The 21,446-nt window shown below is 46.3% G+C and overlaps 1 protein-coding gene across 5 annotated transcripts in view; it reads right to left on the reverse strand.

Annotated features, from left to right (window-relative positions):
• The window catches only part of Ypel (Yippee-like), a 317,923-nt gene that overhangs the window by 84,514 nt on the left and 211,963 nt on the right, over positions 1-21,446 (reverse strand). The window contains exon 1 of one of the 5 annotated variants that reach the window (XM_071678615.1): positions 6,772-7,335. The exons of 2 other annotated variants lie outside the window; for them this stretch is intronic. Coding sequence is in view for 1 of the 3 variants with exons in the window: in XM_071678611.1 (XP_071534712.1) it covers positions 5,663-5,714 (52 nt within the window). In the remaining 2 variants the exon portion in view is untranslated. Of the gene's footprint in view, positions 1-5,662; positions 5,766-6,709; positions 7,336-21,446 lie in introns of those variants that run through there. 2 more of the 5 variants (XM_071678614.1, XM_071678611.1) reach the window with 2 other exon arrangements.

Consider the following 21,446-nt stretch of genomic DNA (forward strand, 5'->3'; position numbering starts at 1 on the left):
GCTGTGCTATGAACGGTGACGCAGTACCATGAACTGTAGCGCAAACAGAAAAAAAAAGCTAGGCAGTCCTAGCAACTATGGGCTATGAACCGTGGGGCTTGGCAATGGCAATGTCCGGCACTATGGTACGCTCGTATGGAATGACGGTGCAAAGTCATGAACTACGGCAAAAGACCATCACCAGTGATGCAGTGCCATGTTATTCGGTGGTATGACATGAACTGTGGCACAAAGCCCCCCCCCAAAAAAAAAAAAATGATAACACACTTCCACCGGGAGCAGTGTCACGAACTGGTGCGCCAGTCGAAGTACTGGTCAAGCTATGAACTGTTGCGCACGTAGCATCAACTGCAAGTCTATCAACCATTGCGCAAGCCTTGTTACTCGCCAAAGTAGGAACTGTTGTGCAAGTTTTATCAATCACTAGACATACACGAACTCTTGCGCAAACGTCATGAATATAAATAAGAACTGCTGCGCAAGTTTCAACAATCACCAGGCATATATGAACTGTTGCGCAAGTGCCATGAACATAAATAAGAACTGCTGCGCAAGTTTCAACAATCACCGGGCATATATGAACTGTTGCGCAAGTGTCATGAATATAAATAAGAACTGCTGCGCAAGTTTCAACAATCACCAGGCATATATGAACTGTTGCGCAAGTGCCATGAACATAAATAAGAACTGCTGCGCAAGTTTCAACAATCACCAGGTAGATATGAACTGTTGCGCAAGTGTCATGAATATATATATGAATTGCTGCGCAAGTTTCAACAATCATCAGGCATATATGAACTGTTGCGCAAGTGTCATGAATAGCTTGTCCATAAACAACGGCGCAGGTCTCATGAAAAGGTACTTTATGAACAAGTGCGCAAGTTTCATCAAACTGCTAAAGTATGAACTGCAGCAATCATAAACTGTTGGAGGGTAGCTACCAAGAACTGAGGAGAATTGCCATGAAGTGTGGCAAAAGTGGGCCGTTCTAATGTCGTTTCATTCTCCACAACACCAAGCTTTGGAATTATTTATATTGTCTCATGTTGTTTTGGAAACAGAGAAGACTCGTCTCTTTTTCCAAAGCGAGGTTCTCCTCTTCCTAATAAAACTGGAAGGTTTGAATGGAAAAAAAAAATCTCAAGCCTGATGGAATGAATGATATAGATGGATGTGAATATCATGATCACGAAGCCGACTGGTTTAGTAGACTCAACAGTCAAGCAGATCGGTTGAAAAAGACTGGTAGAAACAGTTGAGGTGAATATAATGATTGGTAGAGACAGCTGGGGTGAATATAATGTCTGGTTGAGACAGTTGGGTGAATATAATGGCTGGTTCAGACAGCTGGGTGAATATAATGATTGGTAGAGACAGTTGGGGTGAATATAATGACTGGTAGAGACAGCTGGGGTGAATATAATGACTGACAGACAGTTGGAGTGAATATAATGACTGGTTGAGGCAGTTGGGGTGAGTATAATGACTGGTTGAGACAGCTGGGTTGAATATAATGACTGGCAGATACACCATCACCAGTATTGACAGTTGGGTCGAATATAATGGCCGGAAGAGACCCTTGGGTCGAATATAATGACCAGAAGAGAGCAGTGTTTTGAATGAAGTGATCAATACAGCCACCCTGGTTCAACAGTGCGACCGACACATCTATCTAAGAATACAATGACGTTAAATACAATGATAAATAAAGATAATGGTATGAATACAATAACCAGTAAAGTTAAACTGTGTTGGATACATTGATTAGTAAATCTAATGGGTTGATACAATGACCTGCAAAACAAATATGATTGAATTCAATGACCAATAAAAGTAAATGGGTGGAATATAATCACAAGTAAAGGAACATGAGTTTCATAAATGACAATCAAAAGATATGAGTTGAAAACAATGACCAGTAAAGCTAAATGTATTAAATGCAATGACTAGTAAAGCTACAAGTGTGGAATACAATGACCATTAAAGTTAATGAGTTGTATACAAATGACCAGCTAATGGTGTGAATTCAATGGTCAGTAAAACAGGATGGGTCGTATATAATGACAAGTAAAGCCAGATGAATCAAACACAATAGGCAATAATAAAGCCAGGCGGGCTGGGTATAATGGCCAGTAAAGCTAAATGGGCTGGCTGCAACGATCAATAAGGCAAACTGGGTTGAAAACAATGACCAGTCAAAGCTACAGGGGCTGAATTTAATCTGCTGAGCTGGATGTGGGTAGCATACGATGATCAAAAGGGTGTCGATAAGGGATGCCACAGCTTTAGCTGTCACACACGCGAAGCTGGGACAGGACGAGTGGCAGCGACCAAGGTAAGCTTGACCGAGAGATCGCCGAACCTACAAGACTGTATCAGCGTCGATGGATGGTAAGGTAAAGTTCCAACGGTCGACTATCAAAATATATTTCGGCGAGGAATTAATTAAATTAAGTTTCATGTATGAATTAATCTGGGAGAGTTAACGCCTGAGAACTTTGATGTGGGGGGGGGGGATACGTCGATTATGGTACATCTTAATCTGATGGAGGGGGGGGGGGTCGATTTTAGTATATTTTACCAGTGTCGATCATAGTACATCTAAGTAAGGTATATCTCATTGTGGGAGTGTCGATTATGGTACATTTTAGTGTATCTCGATTATAGAACGTCTGGCTGAGAGTGCGATGTGCATAATACGGCATACAGTGGGATTAATGGTTATGATACACTTCTAATCAGGGAGTGTCGATCATATACGTCTAACTATTGGAGTGTCGATGATGGTTGGTGCGTCTTAGCATGGCAGTGCCGATTATGGTCCGCCTTACTCGGACGGTGTCGATTACGATACATCACAGTGAATGTCGAGTACGGTACCTCTAACAAAGGAAGTGTCGATCCTTGTGCGTCTGCCAAAGGAAGTGTCGATTAAGGTACACCTTACTGTGGTAATATCAGTTATGGTACGTTACTTAGTGTCTTCCTTAGGGAGTTAATTAACGTAATCCTACGATAACGTCGATTACAGTACATCTAAGAGCGTCGAATTTGGTACATTATGGTACATGACTGAAGACGCGTCGAATTCGAAAGAACTTCCTAAAGACGTGTCGATACACTTCCCACCGAATAAGTGTCGATTACGGTTCATCTTACTGAGGAAGTGACAATGATGGCACATTCCACTGAATAAATTTCGATCATCGATTACAGTGCATGTGATTGAGGGAGTGTCGAGCATGGCACATCTGTAGAGGGCGCGTCGATCGTGGCGCATCTTACCACCGCTGCGTCGACTATAAGAAGTTGACACTTTAAACCAGGAAGTGTCGACGGCGTGAGGATTAAGTGAGGGTGTGTCGATTACGGGAGGTTTGGCGAGGGAGTGTCGAGGGTTGAAAATCAATAGCGCGCGCGCGCGCGCCAGGCGAAGCAGTGGGCGCTGCTCTTGTTTACAAACACTTCCAGCTGATTCTGTTCCCCGTCCACGCGCGCTCGCCCGCCCGCACCCACCACCACCACCACCAACTCACTCGGCCAAACGCGCAGCCAGCCAGTGCCTCCTGTGCCCGGGCTTCGTAACCCTCCGAGAGAGAAATGTACGCATGTCCGCGCATGCGCGAACACAACCACACATCAACACAAAGAACTACCTCCTTCACTATAAATGTTCCATTTCTTTTAGTTGTCTTTTTGTCTAAGGTATCTTCCAATTAACAGTGAGCCCGGAGCAAAAAAAACTGCTACGGAAAGCATTACAGAGAGGAAAACCTGGTCAACTACAGCACCCAGGATGACGCGTATCAGCTGGTCTAGAGACAAAGAAGGTACCCAACACACACAGCTCGGTGTTCAGACTCTAGTACGGTATCACCTAATCTCTAAGGCCTCCGTGCCACCTCGGGAACCCGACTGGTGCCACAGCGATCCTTCAGTCTTCTTATTACGCTATGGAGCCTCCTAAACTATGCGGTGAGAGAGAAGAGAGAGAGAGAGAGAGAGAGAGAGAGAGAGAGAGAGAGAGAGAGAGAGAGAGAGAGAGAGAGAGAGAATCACTATGTGACGGGATGAATGGTTACATACCTGTACATTGTATTTCCGCGTTGTCTGGGCAACAGTTTCAGATTTCATTGTTATACCATACGCCCTTGTTCTCAAGTGAGGTTAATGTAAAATTTGTTACCTCACTGATAGCAGGGTTGGAAAAACAGCTCAACTAGTTCCCTTCTGGGTAACGGGTTAAAAGGTTAGACCGAGAATATACATATTGGCAGAGATGAAGGCAGTCTAGTAGCGTATCTACTACCGCCTACTAGAAGTTGAGGTCGTCCGGTGAACTTCTCTCTCTCTCTCTCTCTCCACCCTTCCCTAAAGTAGGTAAGTTTGCAGCGTGAGGAATTAATTGCCATACTCCAAACAGCAAAGTTGGACGTCATCAATCAAGTCCGTTCCCACAGTCTGAAAGGCTGACAGCAAAAGCTGTTTCCCCTCTCTTCCCAGACCAGTGGTTGTGTTAAGGCAAACAGGGAGGTTAACTCCCCTGGATATGGCTGTGAGGTTGGCAAAACTCCCCTGATAAGTACAAAGAAGTATTATTTCGGTCACAAGGCGAATACAACGAAAACGTTGATGTAAACTGTAGCAGTTTGTAAAGCCACATTCTGGGGGTCTGGTTGACAGCGTACCAACCCAAAGGGGGCTGGCTTAAACATCTTCATATAAATAAATAAATAAATAAACACACACACACATACTCCTATGTTGTGGTCATGAGAAGAGGGAGGGAGGGAGTGGCAAAAATAGAAACGAGAGAAGGGTACAAATAGAATCTGGCACATGTTAAATAAAAAAAAATCTGGTTTGCCAGAGTAAGTTTATACGATTTCCTTACAGTCGTAACTCATGGCAGTGGCACATGGTACTAGTTCTCTGCACGATAAAAGATCAGTACACGACGTGGAAGGCTTAAGCAGCAAAATCTTGTGGCGTGAAAGTGCCGAGCTACAGATAGCTATGGGTGGAGGAAGCTGGCTTGTCCTTTTAAAACGTCTCCACACTGAACTATAAAAAATACTACTCGACACAGATCTTCGCCCTTTCAACGCTATTCATCCCTACGTCCATTTCTTGATATATATATATATATATATATATATATATATATATATATATATATATATATATATATACAAGACGTCCTTGGGGAGATATGAATCCAAATTAGTATTGGGCAAGGCTAACCTATGCTGGACCATCCTTCTTACACCGCTTCCTTTGTTGGGCAGGACTCAACTGAACGTAAACACCGTGTGAATATGTAACTGAACTTCAATGCACAAAGAAACACCATCACTGTGAATGACGTTGTGTTGGTATTCGAGCAGCCTTTCTTGTCTCGGTTGTGTTCAGCCCTGCCAAACGTGAGTACAACAACCGCATATCTTCCGTCATAACATGATATACTGAATGGTCTGCATCACCTGTGACTGCCAAACACATGCAGGTCGAGCTGAGAAGAGTCATCACGAAGTAAGCCACCAACATCATCGTAAATATCGACAAAGCTCAACAAAGAACCCAACCCTGAAGCACGATAAGTACGTGGCAATTTGCGCAGTTGACTACATCCACAGCTGGCGAGAACACACAGTGGTCCTACCTGAGCCTGGGTCGGCGGCCACACCACCAGATGCAGCTGTAATAAGGAACATTGTCCTCAAAATCAGACACAGCCGCGGGAGTGATAGGTTGGTGGTCCAAGTTGGTGCGCAGTTGTGGGCCACAATGATCTCCCTCCCGAGAAAGCAGCTGTTGGCCCAGCTTTCACCTTCCTCCCCAATCCCCACTAGCTATCCCACATTCACTCCCCACATTGTAAGTTTGAGCGCAGCATTCAAATTCGCATTCTACTTAAATCCCACTAACTTTCCTTTCTTACGGTCATGATGCGAGTTAATAAAAACGTTAACTTCAATCTATTTATATTTCATCCTCACTGGGGGGACACAGATTCATGGACTGAAGTTAAGCTGCTTCCTCCTGGCGACCATTTACACGACTTAAACACTGAAGCCTACAATATGCAACAGCAACACTTCCCGGACGAGGCGCAATTGTTTTAAAACAATGTCTATACAGTATCCATTCCTCATAATATATATATCTATATAGAGAGAAAAACTTGGAATGAATATGGAGAACAAAAGTCACAAGTCACAGTTGACTGTAGTGAAGAAGAGCTGTGCGGCAGAATTACGTGACCCGAGTCGGCCTGGGGTGTGAGCTTCAAGGGCGACTGGGTCAGGTGGCCGTGTCGGTCTCCCTTAACACACTCGACCATAATCCCAGTAACACGTGCTTCTCAGGAGAGGGAGAGAGAGAGAGAGAAAAAAAAAAAAATGCTCCGATACACTAGCTACCCGACCAACACGACCGCGCACAAAATCCCATCGAACGCAAGTAACGTAAAGTTTGGGTTGTTTATTTCCGAGAAACTGGGTAAAGAATTGACGAGATTAAGGTGAGGTGGACGTGTGCCAGGGGGAACATTCGGTACAGAACACACACACACACACGAGTCCACTGTCAGGGTCAAGTTCATTACGTGGGTCGTGCTATAGCTCCAAGCCACTTACAATCATTTTATTGGTAAACAGAGTCGAATAAAGAGCACTGTGCATTAAGTACATAATCGTGTCTGACTTACTAAGGTCTGAATTGAGTGGTGAGTGTTGTTGTTGTTGCGGGGCTGTCTTGAGCGACACTCACCTTGAGACACACTGAAGGCGTGTAGCTCACTCACTAAGAACAGTTAAAGAGTGTTGCTCGCGCCCACATTCACTGTGTAACAAGAAATCACTAAACCAACGTAGAATGAACAGGTTGTATTTCTGGTTACCCGTGCACTGAAGTTTGCACTCGGGTTTTCTTTCTTAGCACACTTGACCGAGCCTCTCAAAATTCGTCAAAATTCCAACTGAGAAGAGAGAGGTCTGGCCTGGCGGTCATGGGCGCGACTTAGAAGTGTAGGAGCGTCGCCCATGCAAATGCCCACACCTCTATTTTGGAACGGCGTTGCTAAGTCCGCTTGTCAGGTGGGACTGTCCGCAGGCGGGGAAGACTTAAGGCCTGAGTGCAGGTTGTTGCCCCCACACTCATGACTGACACCACCTCAACTCCTGCACTTCTTGTCTCGCCTTACTTCACTCACTACACCTCCAACTAGACACCATAGGTGATCACACCTCCTCGCCTATCCTATCGACCAGACCCGAAGGGAATAACTGACTAGAGCCTGTCTCTCTCTGCGAGACCGTGATGTAAACTGAAGCCAACGGCAACACTACGGCGCGGCTCTGCTCCCACCCGCCCCCTACCCCCATTAGGACTGCCAGAAGCCACCATCCACACAACCTGGCCTTTCTGCGTACCTCGCTTCTCTTGCACAAACTCACTATATTTCTTCCCCCTACATGTATCACGAACTTCACTATGTGTAACATTAGTGGAAAAATATGTGAAACAAAAGATGACATCCTTTTGCCAGCAAAGATCCATGAGTAAACAAAGACTGTTGCATCTTGGGGCGGCCCCGTGCCAGCTGTCACCATAGTCGCTATTAATAAAGCTTAATGTGAACTTCATGCTGATTTCAGCAAAGTTCCTCTGAGAACAACTTCTGTCCAGGACACCACAAGGAGACGGAATGACCACAAGGGAGGTCTAAAGGTGTGGCGAGGTTGTAGATCAAGGTTGTGTTGGTGGTCGTGTTGCAGGGATGCGCCGCTGGGATCACTCCACCAATATCGGCTCTACGCGGGAGAACGGGGCAGTGCGTTCCTGCAATTTTTTCATACCCTCAAAACGTCTGTATTCCTATCCTCCCAGGAGCGGTGACGTCCCAAGCCGGATTAAGGGAAAGCTCTCTCTCTCCTCACGGACCTCCTACCAACATGACGGGTCATGTAGCCACAACACATCACACTGGGGGAATTACACTTTATCAACCCCCATTCCCGTCATTTATTGACCCACCAACCAAACCACCTCAACAAGCACCGCCCGCACTGCCTACCTCCCCCACCCACACAACCACCTGCCAACCATCTCACACCAATACAAACAAATACGACATGAGGGTTCATCCCCTAATACCCGCAAGTACCGAAAACGGCACTACCAGCAAATACCGCCACAGACCACACACCAGCCCACAAGAACCACCCTGATGGCCAAGTGGCACCCAGCGTCAACAAGCACCACCGACAGTCAACGAGCACCACCAACAGTCAACAAGCAACACCAACACCATTAACAAGCATCATCAGCAACGTCAACAAGCAACACCAACACCATTAACAAGCATCATCAGCAACGTCAACAAGCACCATCAAGTATCAACAAGCAACACCTACACTACCAACAAGAATTACCAACACTCAACGAGCACTAACAACAGTCAACAATGACACTGTCAACAAGCAACGTCAACAAGCAACTCCAAAACTGTCAATAACCATCACCAACAGTTTCAACAAGTCTAACACTGCCAACAATCACACACAAAATTGGCGATAGTTCCTCCTCATCTGTCCCATCCACAAACACCAACTTACACCATAGGTGCATCTCAAAAGTATACCACTTCGAATAAAAAAACTTACAAGCACATGCTACAGCAACCATACACACCTACTACAAGTACAAGCCTCATTGTTTACACCACCTAGCGCCACCAGTAAGTACACAGGTCAATAAGAATGGTATTATCACAAAGATTCCAAATGGATCAATTTACACAAATACTGCCTTCCTCTGCGCCCTACGCCATCTGAGCCTTCTACAGGTATCGTTTTTGATGAAAAGTTAACATTTCCAATTCGGTCAGATTTCTAAGACCTACTTCTGATTTCCCTGATACGGTCACTGAATCTAACGAAGGAAACTACAGACATTACGATACAAGGTGGCTCTTGTACACACACACACACATCATTCTTCATCAAAAAAATGTTCTACCAGACGTAGGTGTAGTAAATGCGACCCATGAGAACCCCGGCTGAGGGATGGGGGCGCCACAATCTCAATAGGTTCTCTCTCCCGACCTGCACTTGTATACCTACAGTGATCGGCCCAGCACCTACCTACATCCCTCAACACCAACACTTTAAGATTCTTCCTCGCTCGTATACTGTTACGATTTTCGTTCATAACGGCAGCTCGTATGCGAGGCAAGTCATAACCCTGAACACAATGCTATCATGTAGGGTCTCTCCTGCCAGCTCGCTGCTGCTGGTCGGGACTGTGACCTTGATGTAGTCATGCTGCTCTGCAGCACACTCGTTCTCCAGTCACACTAACAGACCCAAGGTCATCTAACCACTCACCTACCGCTACAGTCTGTACTGCTGGGTCACCTATCACTCACCTACAACCACAAGTTATCCAACAGTTACCTACAACAATCTACTAACTTTACCAAATGTACTTCTCGCCATGTGAGAATCCCTGAACATAGTCTTGCACTCTCAGTTACCTTCCCACGACCCACACACTTTACGGGAACCTGGTCTATTACGAGGGTACTCATGCCCCTTTATCTCCTATTGTATTACACTCTGCGTTGCATTCTTATATATATATATATATATATATATATATATATATATATATATATATATATATATATATATATATATATATATATATATATACACAATCATTATATATTTACTTCTACGCCTCTTTGTTTTGATTTCACTCATACAAGACTGTACGATACTACATCAATCCACGAATATATAAAACATGTGTATGTATGTCACTACCTGCTTGTTACTACTTCTCTTATCGTACAGTTGGGGAGAGGGAACTCAACTCTCGTGAGGGGGCCCCCATCTCTTTCTCTTCTATAAGATTATTTTTCGTGTGTTGCGGGGGAGATAGAATGTACTGTGTATGTATGTGTGTGTGTGTGTGTGTGTGTGTGTGTGTGTGTGTGTGTGTGTGTGTGTGTGTGTGTGTGTGAGTGTGTTTTGCTCAGGGCACACATCTGGTACCCGCTGAGTCATCTTGACCTCGGCGTGGCACAAGGGAACACTGTGCAGGAGTGCAAGCTGACAAAATTGTGAGGTTCCTGGTACACAGCACACCACCATCACACCTGCACCACCCCTCACACAACACACACACACACACACACACACACACACACACACACACACTGGTGCCAACCACCTCCCTCTGGCCTCGTCGTACCCCAACGACTCCAGCGACCAAGGGAGGTGTCGTCACCAGGTGGCCCACGGCAGCTACTGAGGGTTGGTGTCAAGTCTGCCCAATATATATAGATAGATAGGTAGATAGAACAAAACAGAAGGTCAAATAAAGATAAATAGATAGATAGATATATACAGAAGTACACAAACAGACAGGAGGCAGGCAGACAGATAGATAGATACACAGTTATAAATATACAGACAGATGATACCGTGGTTGTTGAATCTGTTTATGGAGGTGAGGGAAGCGAATGCGAGGGTCTTGGAGAGGTGGGCGGGTATACATTATGTTAGTGGGGAGGCGGGGCCAGGGAGGTGAGTCAGTTGATGTTTGTAGATGACGCGGCTCTTGTGGCAGACGAGAGACGGAGGGTCCTGAAAATGGTGTCCCCAAGTTTGGGTGAGAGTTTGACAGGAGGGTGGTGAGGGATGATGTGAGTAACGGTAAGGCAAGTGGGGTGTCGCAGGGAAGGAAGGATGAGACAAGATGGGATGAGGTTGAGGAGAACCTGGGGATGGACATGGCAGTTGCTGGAATCCTGGACGTTACAATGAGTCATATGGTGGGAGAGGAGGGGTAGGTTACACTGGGGGGGTGGACACGGCAGCCGCTGGAACCATGGAAGTTAAAGTGAGTCATACGGTGAGAGTGTGGAAGGAGACATCTTTGGTTGCATGTCTTTCGCTTTGATATGGAAAAGGACGGAAGAGGGAGGATGTGTTGGAAATGAAATTTCAAAGGGCATTACGTGGATTAAGAGAGACTTGATTATACAAGGAATGAGAGCAAAATCTGGTAGTTTAGTACAGTCTAACTAAGGATGTGGCGAGATGGTTCAGACGTACGGAGAAGGTTAGTGAAGAAAGGCTGACAAAGAGGGTCTACGTGGCAAAAATGGAGGGAATATGTGGGATGGGAAGACAGAAAAAATTAGGGGGGGGGTATAATGCGTGCACTGGGCAGAGGAAATTGGAACGATGTGGTATATGGGGGACGACGTGCTAAGGCACATGAAGCAGTTACGAGAAAGTGTAAAGAAATGGACTGAGACTCAGCTGTGGATGGTGGGCTCTGGTTTCTGTGCATTCTATTTGACACCTCGAGAGCGTATGTGAGCAAAAGGAACCTCTTGTTACGTTTATTCCTGACGCAACCTCGTTTAAGCTGGACAAAGCGCATAAAAGAAGAAAAAAAAAAGAAAAACCACGTGTATATATATCAAGTGGCACTCGCGTCTTCTGCAGGGGTGCTTCATAAGTCCGGGTTGGTGAACACCTCGCCCTTCTCTAACCCTGCCAGGAACACAAACAACCCTTGATCTTGACCTCTCGACCTCAAGAACATAGTCCGGGTTACTGCCCCAGCAGAACAAAGATTCCCGCCTAAACTTGGCATCTCCTCCTTTTACACACTATATATCCACGCTTCCCTTGTTTATACTAGCTGTCATCACATCATTTTTCCCCCTCCTCTCTCGTCTTAATTGGTTCTGGGTTTTTCTCCTTTCCAATCAAGACCAGAACTGGTAGAGTACATCTGTCTGGGACTAGAGCCTTTGTTTATATATATATATATATATATATATATATATATATATATATATATATATATATATATATAGCTCCCGTGGCCAGCACATCTGGGGCACTGTGAAGTCCCACAGTCCAGACGAGGTGAAATATATCAGCGTGGACGGCAGAACGAATCAGGTCGTGAGCATTCTTAACTTTCATGACCTCCGACTTGAGGAGAAGCCAGCCTGGAAAAGTTGGCTGGTTGTCAGAGATGGGCGTGTTGAGCGAGGCTTCCCAGCAGCTGTTGCCGACCCGGGTCCCGCTCTTCGAACAGTGGCCCACTGTGGCACCACCACCACCACTCCACCACAACAGTAACCCTTCCACTATCAGTTTCTTGTTCGGGTGGAACACACAGCTTCAGGCCGTAATCTCCAACCCTCCACTATCAAAGACCTGTTCATCTAACTTGCGTAAGCCTTTGCAGTCAGTCGCGTCAACATTAAAAATATGACAACTCACACTCCCTCCATCACGGATATGAGAGGCATGGGAGATGGTAATGACGCCATTCCTCGCATCGGTCAGTGGAACTTCGTGGGTGCGTTCTCCTCATCCTCCACAGGCCAAGGGAACACTGAGAAACAAAGGGCGCTGTGGTGCGTCCACACGATCCTCCACGGCCTGGTCCAGTAGGAATGATATACACCACAACCATCATCAGATGTCATCCACAGACTTTCACAGACTGAACTACAACCCAACAGAACGCATCTGGGTCACTGGGGTGGGTCGGTCCGTCTACTGGGAACTGCCAGGGATGCTTTAATTAACGAAAGTCACAACGGGAGCATATGAGAGTAGACTAAACGTGCAATAACGGACGGAACATGTATACTGGACCGAAGCTGCTATAACAGACGGAGTATGTACACAGAACCGAGTCTGTTATCACGACTAAAAAGGCGAACATGATTAGGGGAGATTACAAGGCCTTGATACTCAACACCATCGCTCACTGCGCAGCAGTCATGCATACCCCTGTCTGCCAGCTGAAGACCGCAAACAAAGGATTGGCGTCTGCAGACAAAGGAATCACAGCTGCAGACAAAGAAACTTGGTCTAAAAACATAGGAATCGCGTCTGCAATACACGGAGCTGATTCTCAGGGAACAGGAATGACGTACGCAAAGGAAATACGTCCATCAACAAAGAACAGAGGTCTAGAAACAAAGGAAGTACGTCCAGAAACAAAGAAAATACGCTCATAAACCAATAAATTACGTTTATATAAATAAGGAATTATGTTTACGAAGCATACAAGTCCACAAACGAAGGTCTTACGCGTAGAAACCAAAATTACGTACACAAACAAAAGAACATGACTACAGATAACCTATCACATCTACAGTCAAACTAAACTACGTCACAATTCAAAGGAGTTACTTTCACAGACAGAGCCTATGTGTCAACAAATACGAATAACAAAAATTACACACACACACAAAAAAGATACCGTCTTCAAACAAAGGAATTGCGTCCACAAGAATTTTCCTACCTCCGCCGAGGAAGTAATCAACAAAGGGAATCATATCCATAAACAAACAACGTCCCTTTCATACGCAAAGAATAATGATAAAAACTACGTCCAAAAACCACATCAATTTACTTTCATAAACAAAGAAATTATGTCCACAAACAAAAGGGTACGTCTCCAAACAACGCAACTGCATCCAGAAATCAAGGAACGCCTGTATCACAACAAAAGATTACGATCACATACCAAAAAATTTGTTTGCAAACCAAGTGATTTCGTTTACCAACAAACTGTATCTTCAAACAAAGGCACCGAGTCTACAAACATCAATAAAGTCCATAAAAGAAGAAATTACGTTCACAAACAAAGGAATAATTCAAGTCCACAAACAAAGAAGTTAAATTTACACAGGAACATTGTTACAAAATAATATAAAGGCATTACATATATATATATATATATATATATATATATATATATATATATATATATATATATATATATATATATAAAGGAATTATGTCCAAAAATACAGGAATCACGTTCACAACATGACGCTCACATTAGCCTTAATCGCTCACCTGGCTTTATTAGCTACTGCGGCCATCTTGGACTGCGGCCTGGGTACAACATGGGAGTTCCATGGGAAGGACAGATAACACACGAGACCAGATGGTCCACGAGGAGGTTATTAGCTGTCTTGTTCTACAGCCCACGGTGGAAACGGGATGGCATCCTGCCCCACCCACCTCAACCACACACACTTTTCCTACCCGTGTACCATCCCCAACCATAGTTAGGTTTAAACTGACCCAGTGGTTTCGGAGGTGCCCTGAGGTGAAATGTAGCAAGTTAACAAACTGACGGACAACAGACGACAAACGAAGGACGACAGACAGAGCAGGCGAGACACAACAACAAATGGATGAGGGACGAGACAGCCTAGCCTAGTCATGGCCTAGTCAAGTTCACAAGACCTTTGGCGGCCTGGGTGAACGAAAATGAAATAAAGAATAACATCCACAGGAATTACGTTCTGAAACAATATACTTGCATCCACAATCACATTACTTACGTTTGAAACAAAGTAATCATGTCCACAAACGAGGGGGAAATTAAGTCTGAAACAAAAGAATCACATCCACAATCAGAGGAATTACGTATGATACAAAGGAATCACGCTCAAAAATAAAAAATTACGTGAAAAAGGAATTATGTCCACAGCCAAAATTAAGTTCACACGCAAAGCAATTAGGTTTACAAGAGAAATACGTCAGCAAAGGACTTGCATTTACACAGAAAGGAAGTGGGTTTACAGTCAAGGGAATTAAATCCACGAATAATGAAATTATAACTTCAAACAATGGAATCCTAGTCACAAACATACGATTACACACAGACGATGCGTCCACAAACAAAGGAATTACAACCACGAATAAAATACGTCCATATTGGTATCACGCCTTCAAACGACAACAAACTAAGTCCATCAACAAATGGGTCAGATTTACCAAAGAAGGAACGACGTCCGCAAAGAAAATTATGCGCACAAAGAAATTACACCGAAAAAAGAAAGGAATGGCCTCCGTAAACAAAGGAAATACATCTAAATCAAAAGAATTACGTCCAAAGAGAAAGGAACTCTGTCGAAAACGAAGGAACTTATGCTACACACAAAGTAACTACATCCACCAACAATGGAATTACGACCACAACAAAGGAATTACATCCACCAACAAAGGATTTACATCTTATAGACAAAGGAATTACGATCACAACAAAGGAAATTACGTCCACGAAAGAAATGGTTTTCCAGAAGAGAAAATTCAACATACACATACACAAACATATTACGTATGCATACAATGGATATACATACGTCAACAAAGGACTTACCGTCCGTATGTAAATGATATCGTCTGATAACAGACCTCGAATCTAAGACTGCGAAGCAATGGCGCATCCCACACAAGACACCATCGCCGATATCTTCATTTCTTCTCTTCCTCTGGGGCAACGAGGCTTAAAGAATCATAAATGTTCTACCGCGAGCTGACGGTGGATACGACGAAGAGCCACGTTTCGGCTTCATTCCTTCAGGTAACCGACGTCCGAGCCAAACCAGTCGAAAATATATAAGAACTATAGCACGGGCCTGCGGAACAACGCGACGCTACGTGGGTTGGCTGGCCGATGACTACTGCCTTCATGCTCTCGACGTTTCCTTTAACTAATCATATCTATTCTGCTGAAAATTAGCGGAGGGGTTTCTTATGAATGTCCCGCATCAACGCGGTCATCTATTAACGCTTCATCTCACCAAGGACGGGAGTGGTAACACCACGGCCTGCGGCCCAGCAGGATGCAACAGCGTGAGTCGCCTGCCTACCTCCCGCTGCCGCCAAGGAACAACCAGTGAGGCGAGAGGGAGGAGGGAGGTCTCTCTGTGTCCAGGTAGCCCCTGCAGCTCTGGCAAACACTCATGTAAATTAGGTTCTTGTGTCTCAGGAGCCTGATGTGTTTACGAATCAGCTAACAGGCAAATGAAGCGACCAGAGAGAGAGAGAGAGAGAGAGAGAGAGAGAGAGATGCAAATCGACCGAAAACGCGCGTGTGTGCGTGTGTGTGTTTCTTCACGCACACGCATATCTGTGCGTGCGTGCGTGCGTGCAGGTATGCGCGCGCATGCACCACCACCAACCCCAGTAGGGCGCCTCGTCAGTGACAATATCCACCCCAAGTCAATACACCACCTTCCTTCCCCCATGTCGGCGGGCTGTCCCTCCAGCTGACCACTGGTCCACAAGCACACTGATACCGCTTATCTCTCTCTCTCTCTCTCTCTCTCTCTCTCTCTCTCTCTCTCTCTCTCTCCCAGGTCGTGAATATTGACCCATATACCACGCGTCTCATAACGCTAGCGTTGCCTTCCATTGCCAGGGCGGCGCAGCGCAAGAGCCAGCGGTGTCAAGTTGTCATTGTTGTGTCTTGGTCTCCCTCACGTCCAGACTAGGGCCCGCTACCTGCTTACATGGCTTTAAAAGTAGTTCTTAAGGGCTGGTACCTATCTACATTCCTCCAGAAGTAGTTTATAAGGATTGGTATCTACTTACATTGCTTCAGAATTAGTCTACATAGGCTGGTATCTACTTACATTGTTTAGTAGTAGTCTAAAAGTGCAGATATCTACTTACAATGCTTCAGATGTAGTCTACAAGGGCTGGTATTCACTTAAGTTGCATCAGATATAGTATATTAAGGCTGGTGTCGACTTTGCTTCAGAAGTAGTCTACAAGGCTGGTATCTATTTACATTGCTTCAGAAGTAGTCTACAAGGGCTGATATGTACTTACATTACTTTAGAAGTAGTTTAAAAGGGCTGGTATCGACTTACATTGCTTCAGAATCTGTTTACATGGCAAAGTTATCTATTTACACAGATAACAAAGTGTTGTGCCACTCTCCCGGTTATCATCCATAAATATTATGGTCACGGGGTACGTGAACAGTCCGCCCTCACCGATATGCCAGGTGGACGAGGTAGGTGGACTGTTCTCACCACTGTACCATCCCCAGGTGGAGGAGGTAAGTGGACCGTTCTCGACGCTGTACCATTCCCCTAGGTGGACCGCCGTGGTCATCCAGCAACACCTGGCAACCGTCCCTCAGCCGGCCTCTGCCTCACCAGTAACTAAGAACAAAAGGATGATATTACGTAAAAAAAAAAAAAAGAATACAAATTTAACAAAAACTCCAGCACTACTGTCTTGCTCTGACGGCCCGCCGCCGCCTGAGCAGCCTTGGGGCATGCGGCCGCGCATCAAGGGTTAAGAAACTAATGATATTTTGACTGGAACTTATCCCACCCCAACAACACGGCGATAACTGAGCGCGAACAAGGGTTCGCCTCATCCTTCACGTTCTCACTCCTCCTGTATCACCTCTCGCATCAGATGCTTTCTCTAAATAATCATCTGACTGCGGGGCAGCCTCGGGGACGTGTGATTACAGTGTTAACGGAGGGAGAGTTTTACACTCGTGTTACCCCAGGCCAAATGATGCCACAGGGAAGCATTGTTTAGGCCCTCGGCAAGACAGTCAGCGGGAGCCAACGCTTCGACGCTACATTTTCATGATCTATAATTTCAAGTCGAACGCTTTCGATGTCATTTTGTACGTCCCTTTACACATACGACTACCTGCAATCTTGATAATGATATTACGAATTATAAAAAATTAATTTAAAGAGTTCAAAGATCTATGGAGAGCCTTAACACAAGTGAGGGAGCTCCGGGTATGCGTTCCCCCTACGTCCAGTCCACTGACAACGCCAGCCAACACCACCCGGTGTACGATGTGCGTCCGTCATTCCGATGCGCTGCCAGCTATCCTCTCTCTCGTACGATCGCCTACGGTGAGTGTGTGGCTTCGGAGACAAGTGTGAAAACTGGGGAAAACAAGAGAGAATGAGATATTTCCCTCAAGACCTGACACGCGTAATATTGCACCATGTATGAATAAATGTCAAGGTTGTGTTACACAGTCATTTCTTAACCCCCTGAGCAGAGGCGATCGCTCCTAGTTCCACAACATACATTCACCTTATAACAACTGGAAGCCTTATGGAATATCAAGCACAGATTTTGCATCTCATTAAACTCACACCATCTTAGAAAAAAAGAGTATTATCCATATGAAAAAAAGGACGGTCGATGATATGACTCACACTCCATTTAATCATTTATCCTTCTTTTGGCTTTGAACATACATAGGTGCCAACGTGGGCTGGTGGTCAAAAGTATTACGGCTGTTGCTGGCTCGAGTCAACAACCTACGGATGTCCCACGGGGATACAGCCCTCAAATGACGGGCCTACTGACCCCTACAGGAGGGTGACTTCACCGCCGGGTGACCTCAGTAACACTGACTGGCTTGGCTTACGACAGACTGACCGTCTGAGGCGCCGGATCGACTCATTCGCTGAACCCAGGTTTCATTCGACGCCTGACCTTCAGCACGACCTCTCGTGACCTACCTAGTGCCACCTGCCTGCCCAGAACGACCTCTCGTGACCACGTGACCTACCTAGAGCCACCAGCCTGCCCAGGACGACCTGACCAACTTCACATACCCACTAATCCCAGCCCTGACCTGACTCACCTCACCGCAGTTTAAAAAATGGGACCAATGACTCTTTTCCCTGAATTCCATCACACACACACACACACACACACACACACACACACATACCTCACGTCTTCCCTCTGCACCCGTCTCTCCCTGCCGACCGTAATCAGCCGCTAATCTATATAGCAAATCTAAACTAGTTCAAAAAATAAGAGGGAGCGTCTGGCGGGGGGTCGCCTCGGACCCCAGGTGACAGGTAATCTCGCACGGGCTGAGTAAGCTGCACTATTTCCTGTTCAGGAGGTTGTAGGAAGACGGGCGCGGCGTCGGTCAATGGTTTTCTGTCCTCCTCGAGAGCTACGTCGGTGAGGAACACTTTCTAATGGTAGAGTCATGCGTGACGGGTTCCTTCCTAGGGACAGAGACATCGGGGACGGACCCTGTCTAGGAGCAGAGTCATCGGCGACGGACCCTTTCTAGAGGTAGAGTCATGCGTTACGGGTTCCTTCCTAGGGACAGAGAACATCGAGGACGGGCCCTTTCTAGGGGGTAAGGTCTCTCCCGTCTGGACCAGCGGGCTATCAACAAACCATCGTCGTCCAAAACCTAAGTGGGTCAGCGACATGAATTGACACACACACCTCTTCTTTTTCCCCTATATATAGAAATAACACTTTAAATCACCTTAAGTAACTTTAGGTACCTGTGTCATGCTACGTACCTGCACCGCGAACACCATCACTTGAGAAGAAAGTACACGTTTGTGGTGCCACACGTAGAGGTTTGGTTATGATCGTACCCGCTTGATACAAGTGATATACAAGTGATCAGTTTTGCCCTCTTGTTCTCATCTGGGGCAGGAGCGGTCGAGCCAGGGTGGCTGGGGAGCCTCATTACCATCCTCCACAGTCCTTTCACAGCTTGTTAAATGTCGCCTGCAACGCTCTCTCTCTCTCTCTCTCTCTCTCTCTCTCTCTCTCTCTCTCTCTCTCTCTCTCTCTCTCTCGCCTCTGTCGATGTGCTGTATCCATCGCACGCTCCAACTAGCCTCCACCTACACCCCCCCCAGTCACTCTATCCCAGAAGAAATACCCTGCCTCTATCTATTTACGTAAATAAAGAACTTACAAAGTTCAACGGGATCCAGTGCCCGTGAGCCAGGACAGGATACGCCTGGAGGGGGTCACTCTACCCGTAACCCGAGGCACACCGTTTGTCACCTACCTCCTAACGTCCACGGTGACCCTCCCCGCTTGACCTATGTGACCTAGATTCCCACCCCAACCAGGGAGGTCAACAACCTCGGACGGGAGCAATAAATCTGGGAGTAGTATGTACTGGCATATATACATACACATCCGCCGGTCATACGCTGGCAGGAAATTTCGCTGAACATACGAAAACATGTAACGTTTGGATCTCTCTCTCTCTCTCTCTCTCTCTCTCTCTCTCTCTCTCTCTCTCTCTCTCTCAGGTCATACATGACGTCCGGAGTAATCACACGTCACCCGAGCCAAAACCACGTCCGCCTTCTTGCGTCGGACCGACAGCAAACACTGCCTTACCTTACCTCGCAGCCGGGAGGTAAACACGTCACAGCGACCAGTGCAACCAGCTCACTCAACACTAGTGTTCACGGAGACTCCCTCCATATGGCAACGGAGGCTCCACCTCGCAATGAAACTCCGCTCGTGGCACGCAAGATCCCTTCCCCCTCAATCAAACCTGCCCACCTCATATATATACACAAAACCAATCAACCCCTCATGTGTAGACCTGGTGTTGTGGGGTTCAACAGGCACCCCAGGTCAGTTCAACCTGACTGTTCCTACCCGATCCAACACTGCCATGAGGGCGCGGCGGGCGGCAGCGACCAATCGCTGACCCTGGGCTTTGTCATCAGTATGTGTGGCGGGGTAGAGCAGCAGCGTCGCGCGGCCGTCACCGGCGTAACGGAAGCACCGGGTGTGTGTGTGTGTGTGTGTGTGTGGGGGGGGGGGGGGGGGGAGAACGGATGTCAGGTTTCAGGATGTTGTAAAAACATTGTGACCTTGACCTCTGCTGACCTCATAATGAACAAGGGTCCACATTATAAATAGTACCTTTAATAGTGATGAATGATTTTTTTTTGCTAGAATCTCTCTCTCTCTCTCTCTCTCTCTCTCTCTCTCTCTCTCTCTCTCTCTCTCTCTCTCTCTCTCTCTCTCTCCCCTTGGGATAGCGTACAAATGACCCTCATATTCATGCAGGTACTGGCGGATGATGCTCGTTTATCCTCGAAAAAAAAACTTATCCTATCTAGATACCAGCACGCGCAAGGGAAAGAAAGGACGCCCCTCTACACTCAGGGATAGAGGGACAACCCTACACTCAGGGACAGAGGGATGACCCTACACTCAGGGACAGAGGGACAACCCTACACTCAGGGACGGAGGGACGACCCTACACTCAAGGATAGACGGACGACCCTACACTCAGGGACAGAGGGACGACCCTACACTCAAGGACAGACGGACGGCCCTACACTCAGGGACAGAGGGACAACCCTACACTCAGGGACAGAGGGACGACCCTACACTCAAGGACAGAGGGACGGACCTACACTCAGGGACGGAGGGACGACCCTACACTCAAGGATAGACGGACGGCCCCACAATGAGGGACGGTAAGCTGATGGAAGATAAGTTTAAACCAACAAAAACACGATCCAGACAAATGAAGATTGGCTGACGTTAATGATCTAATGATCAGTGTAATTCATCTCTAACATCATACCTTCATTTGTCTGTTGTGCTGAGATAAGGCAGCTTACCCTCACATGGGGCTGTCAGCTGGCCCTAAGATGTGCTGCTGACGTCCTAGAGGAAGGGAATGTCAGCAGGCGAGCCATCCAGGTCCCTTCCTACCCTACACAAGACTTGCCCACCCTACTTCAACCCTACCTCAAAAAAAAGGGGGTATCTAAAAATCGTTGACAAGAATATGCT

This window comes from Panulirus ornatus, chromosome 28, assembly GCF_036320965.1.
Source record: "Panulirus ornatus isolate Po-2019 chromosome 28, ASM3632096v1, whole genome shotgun sequence".
Lineage (NCBI taxonomy): Eukaryota > Metazoa > Arthropoda > Malacostraca > Decapoda > Palinuridae > Panulirus > Panulirus ornatus.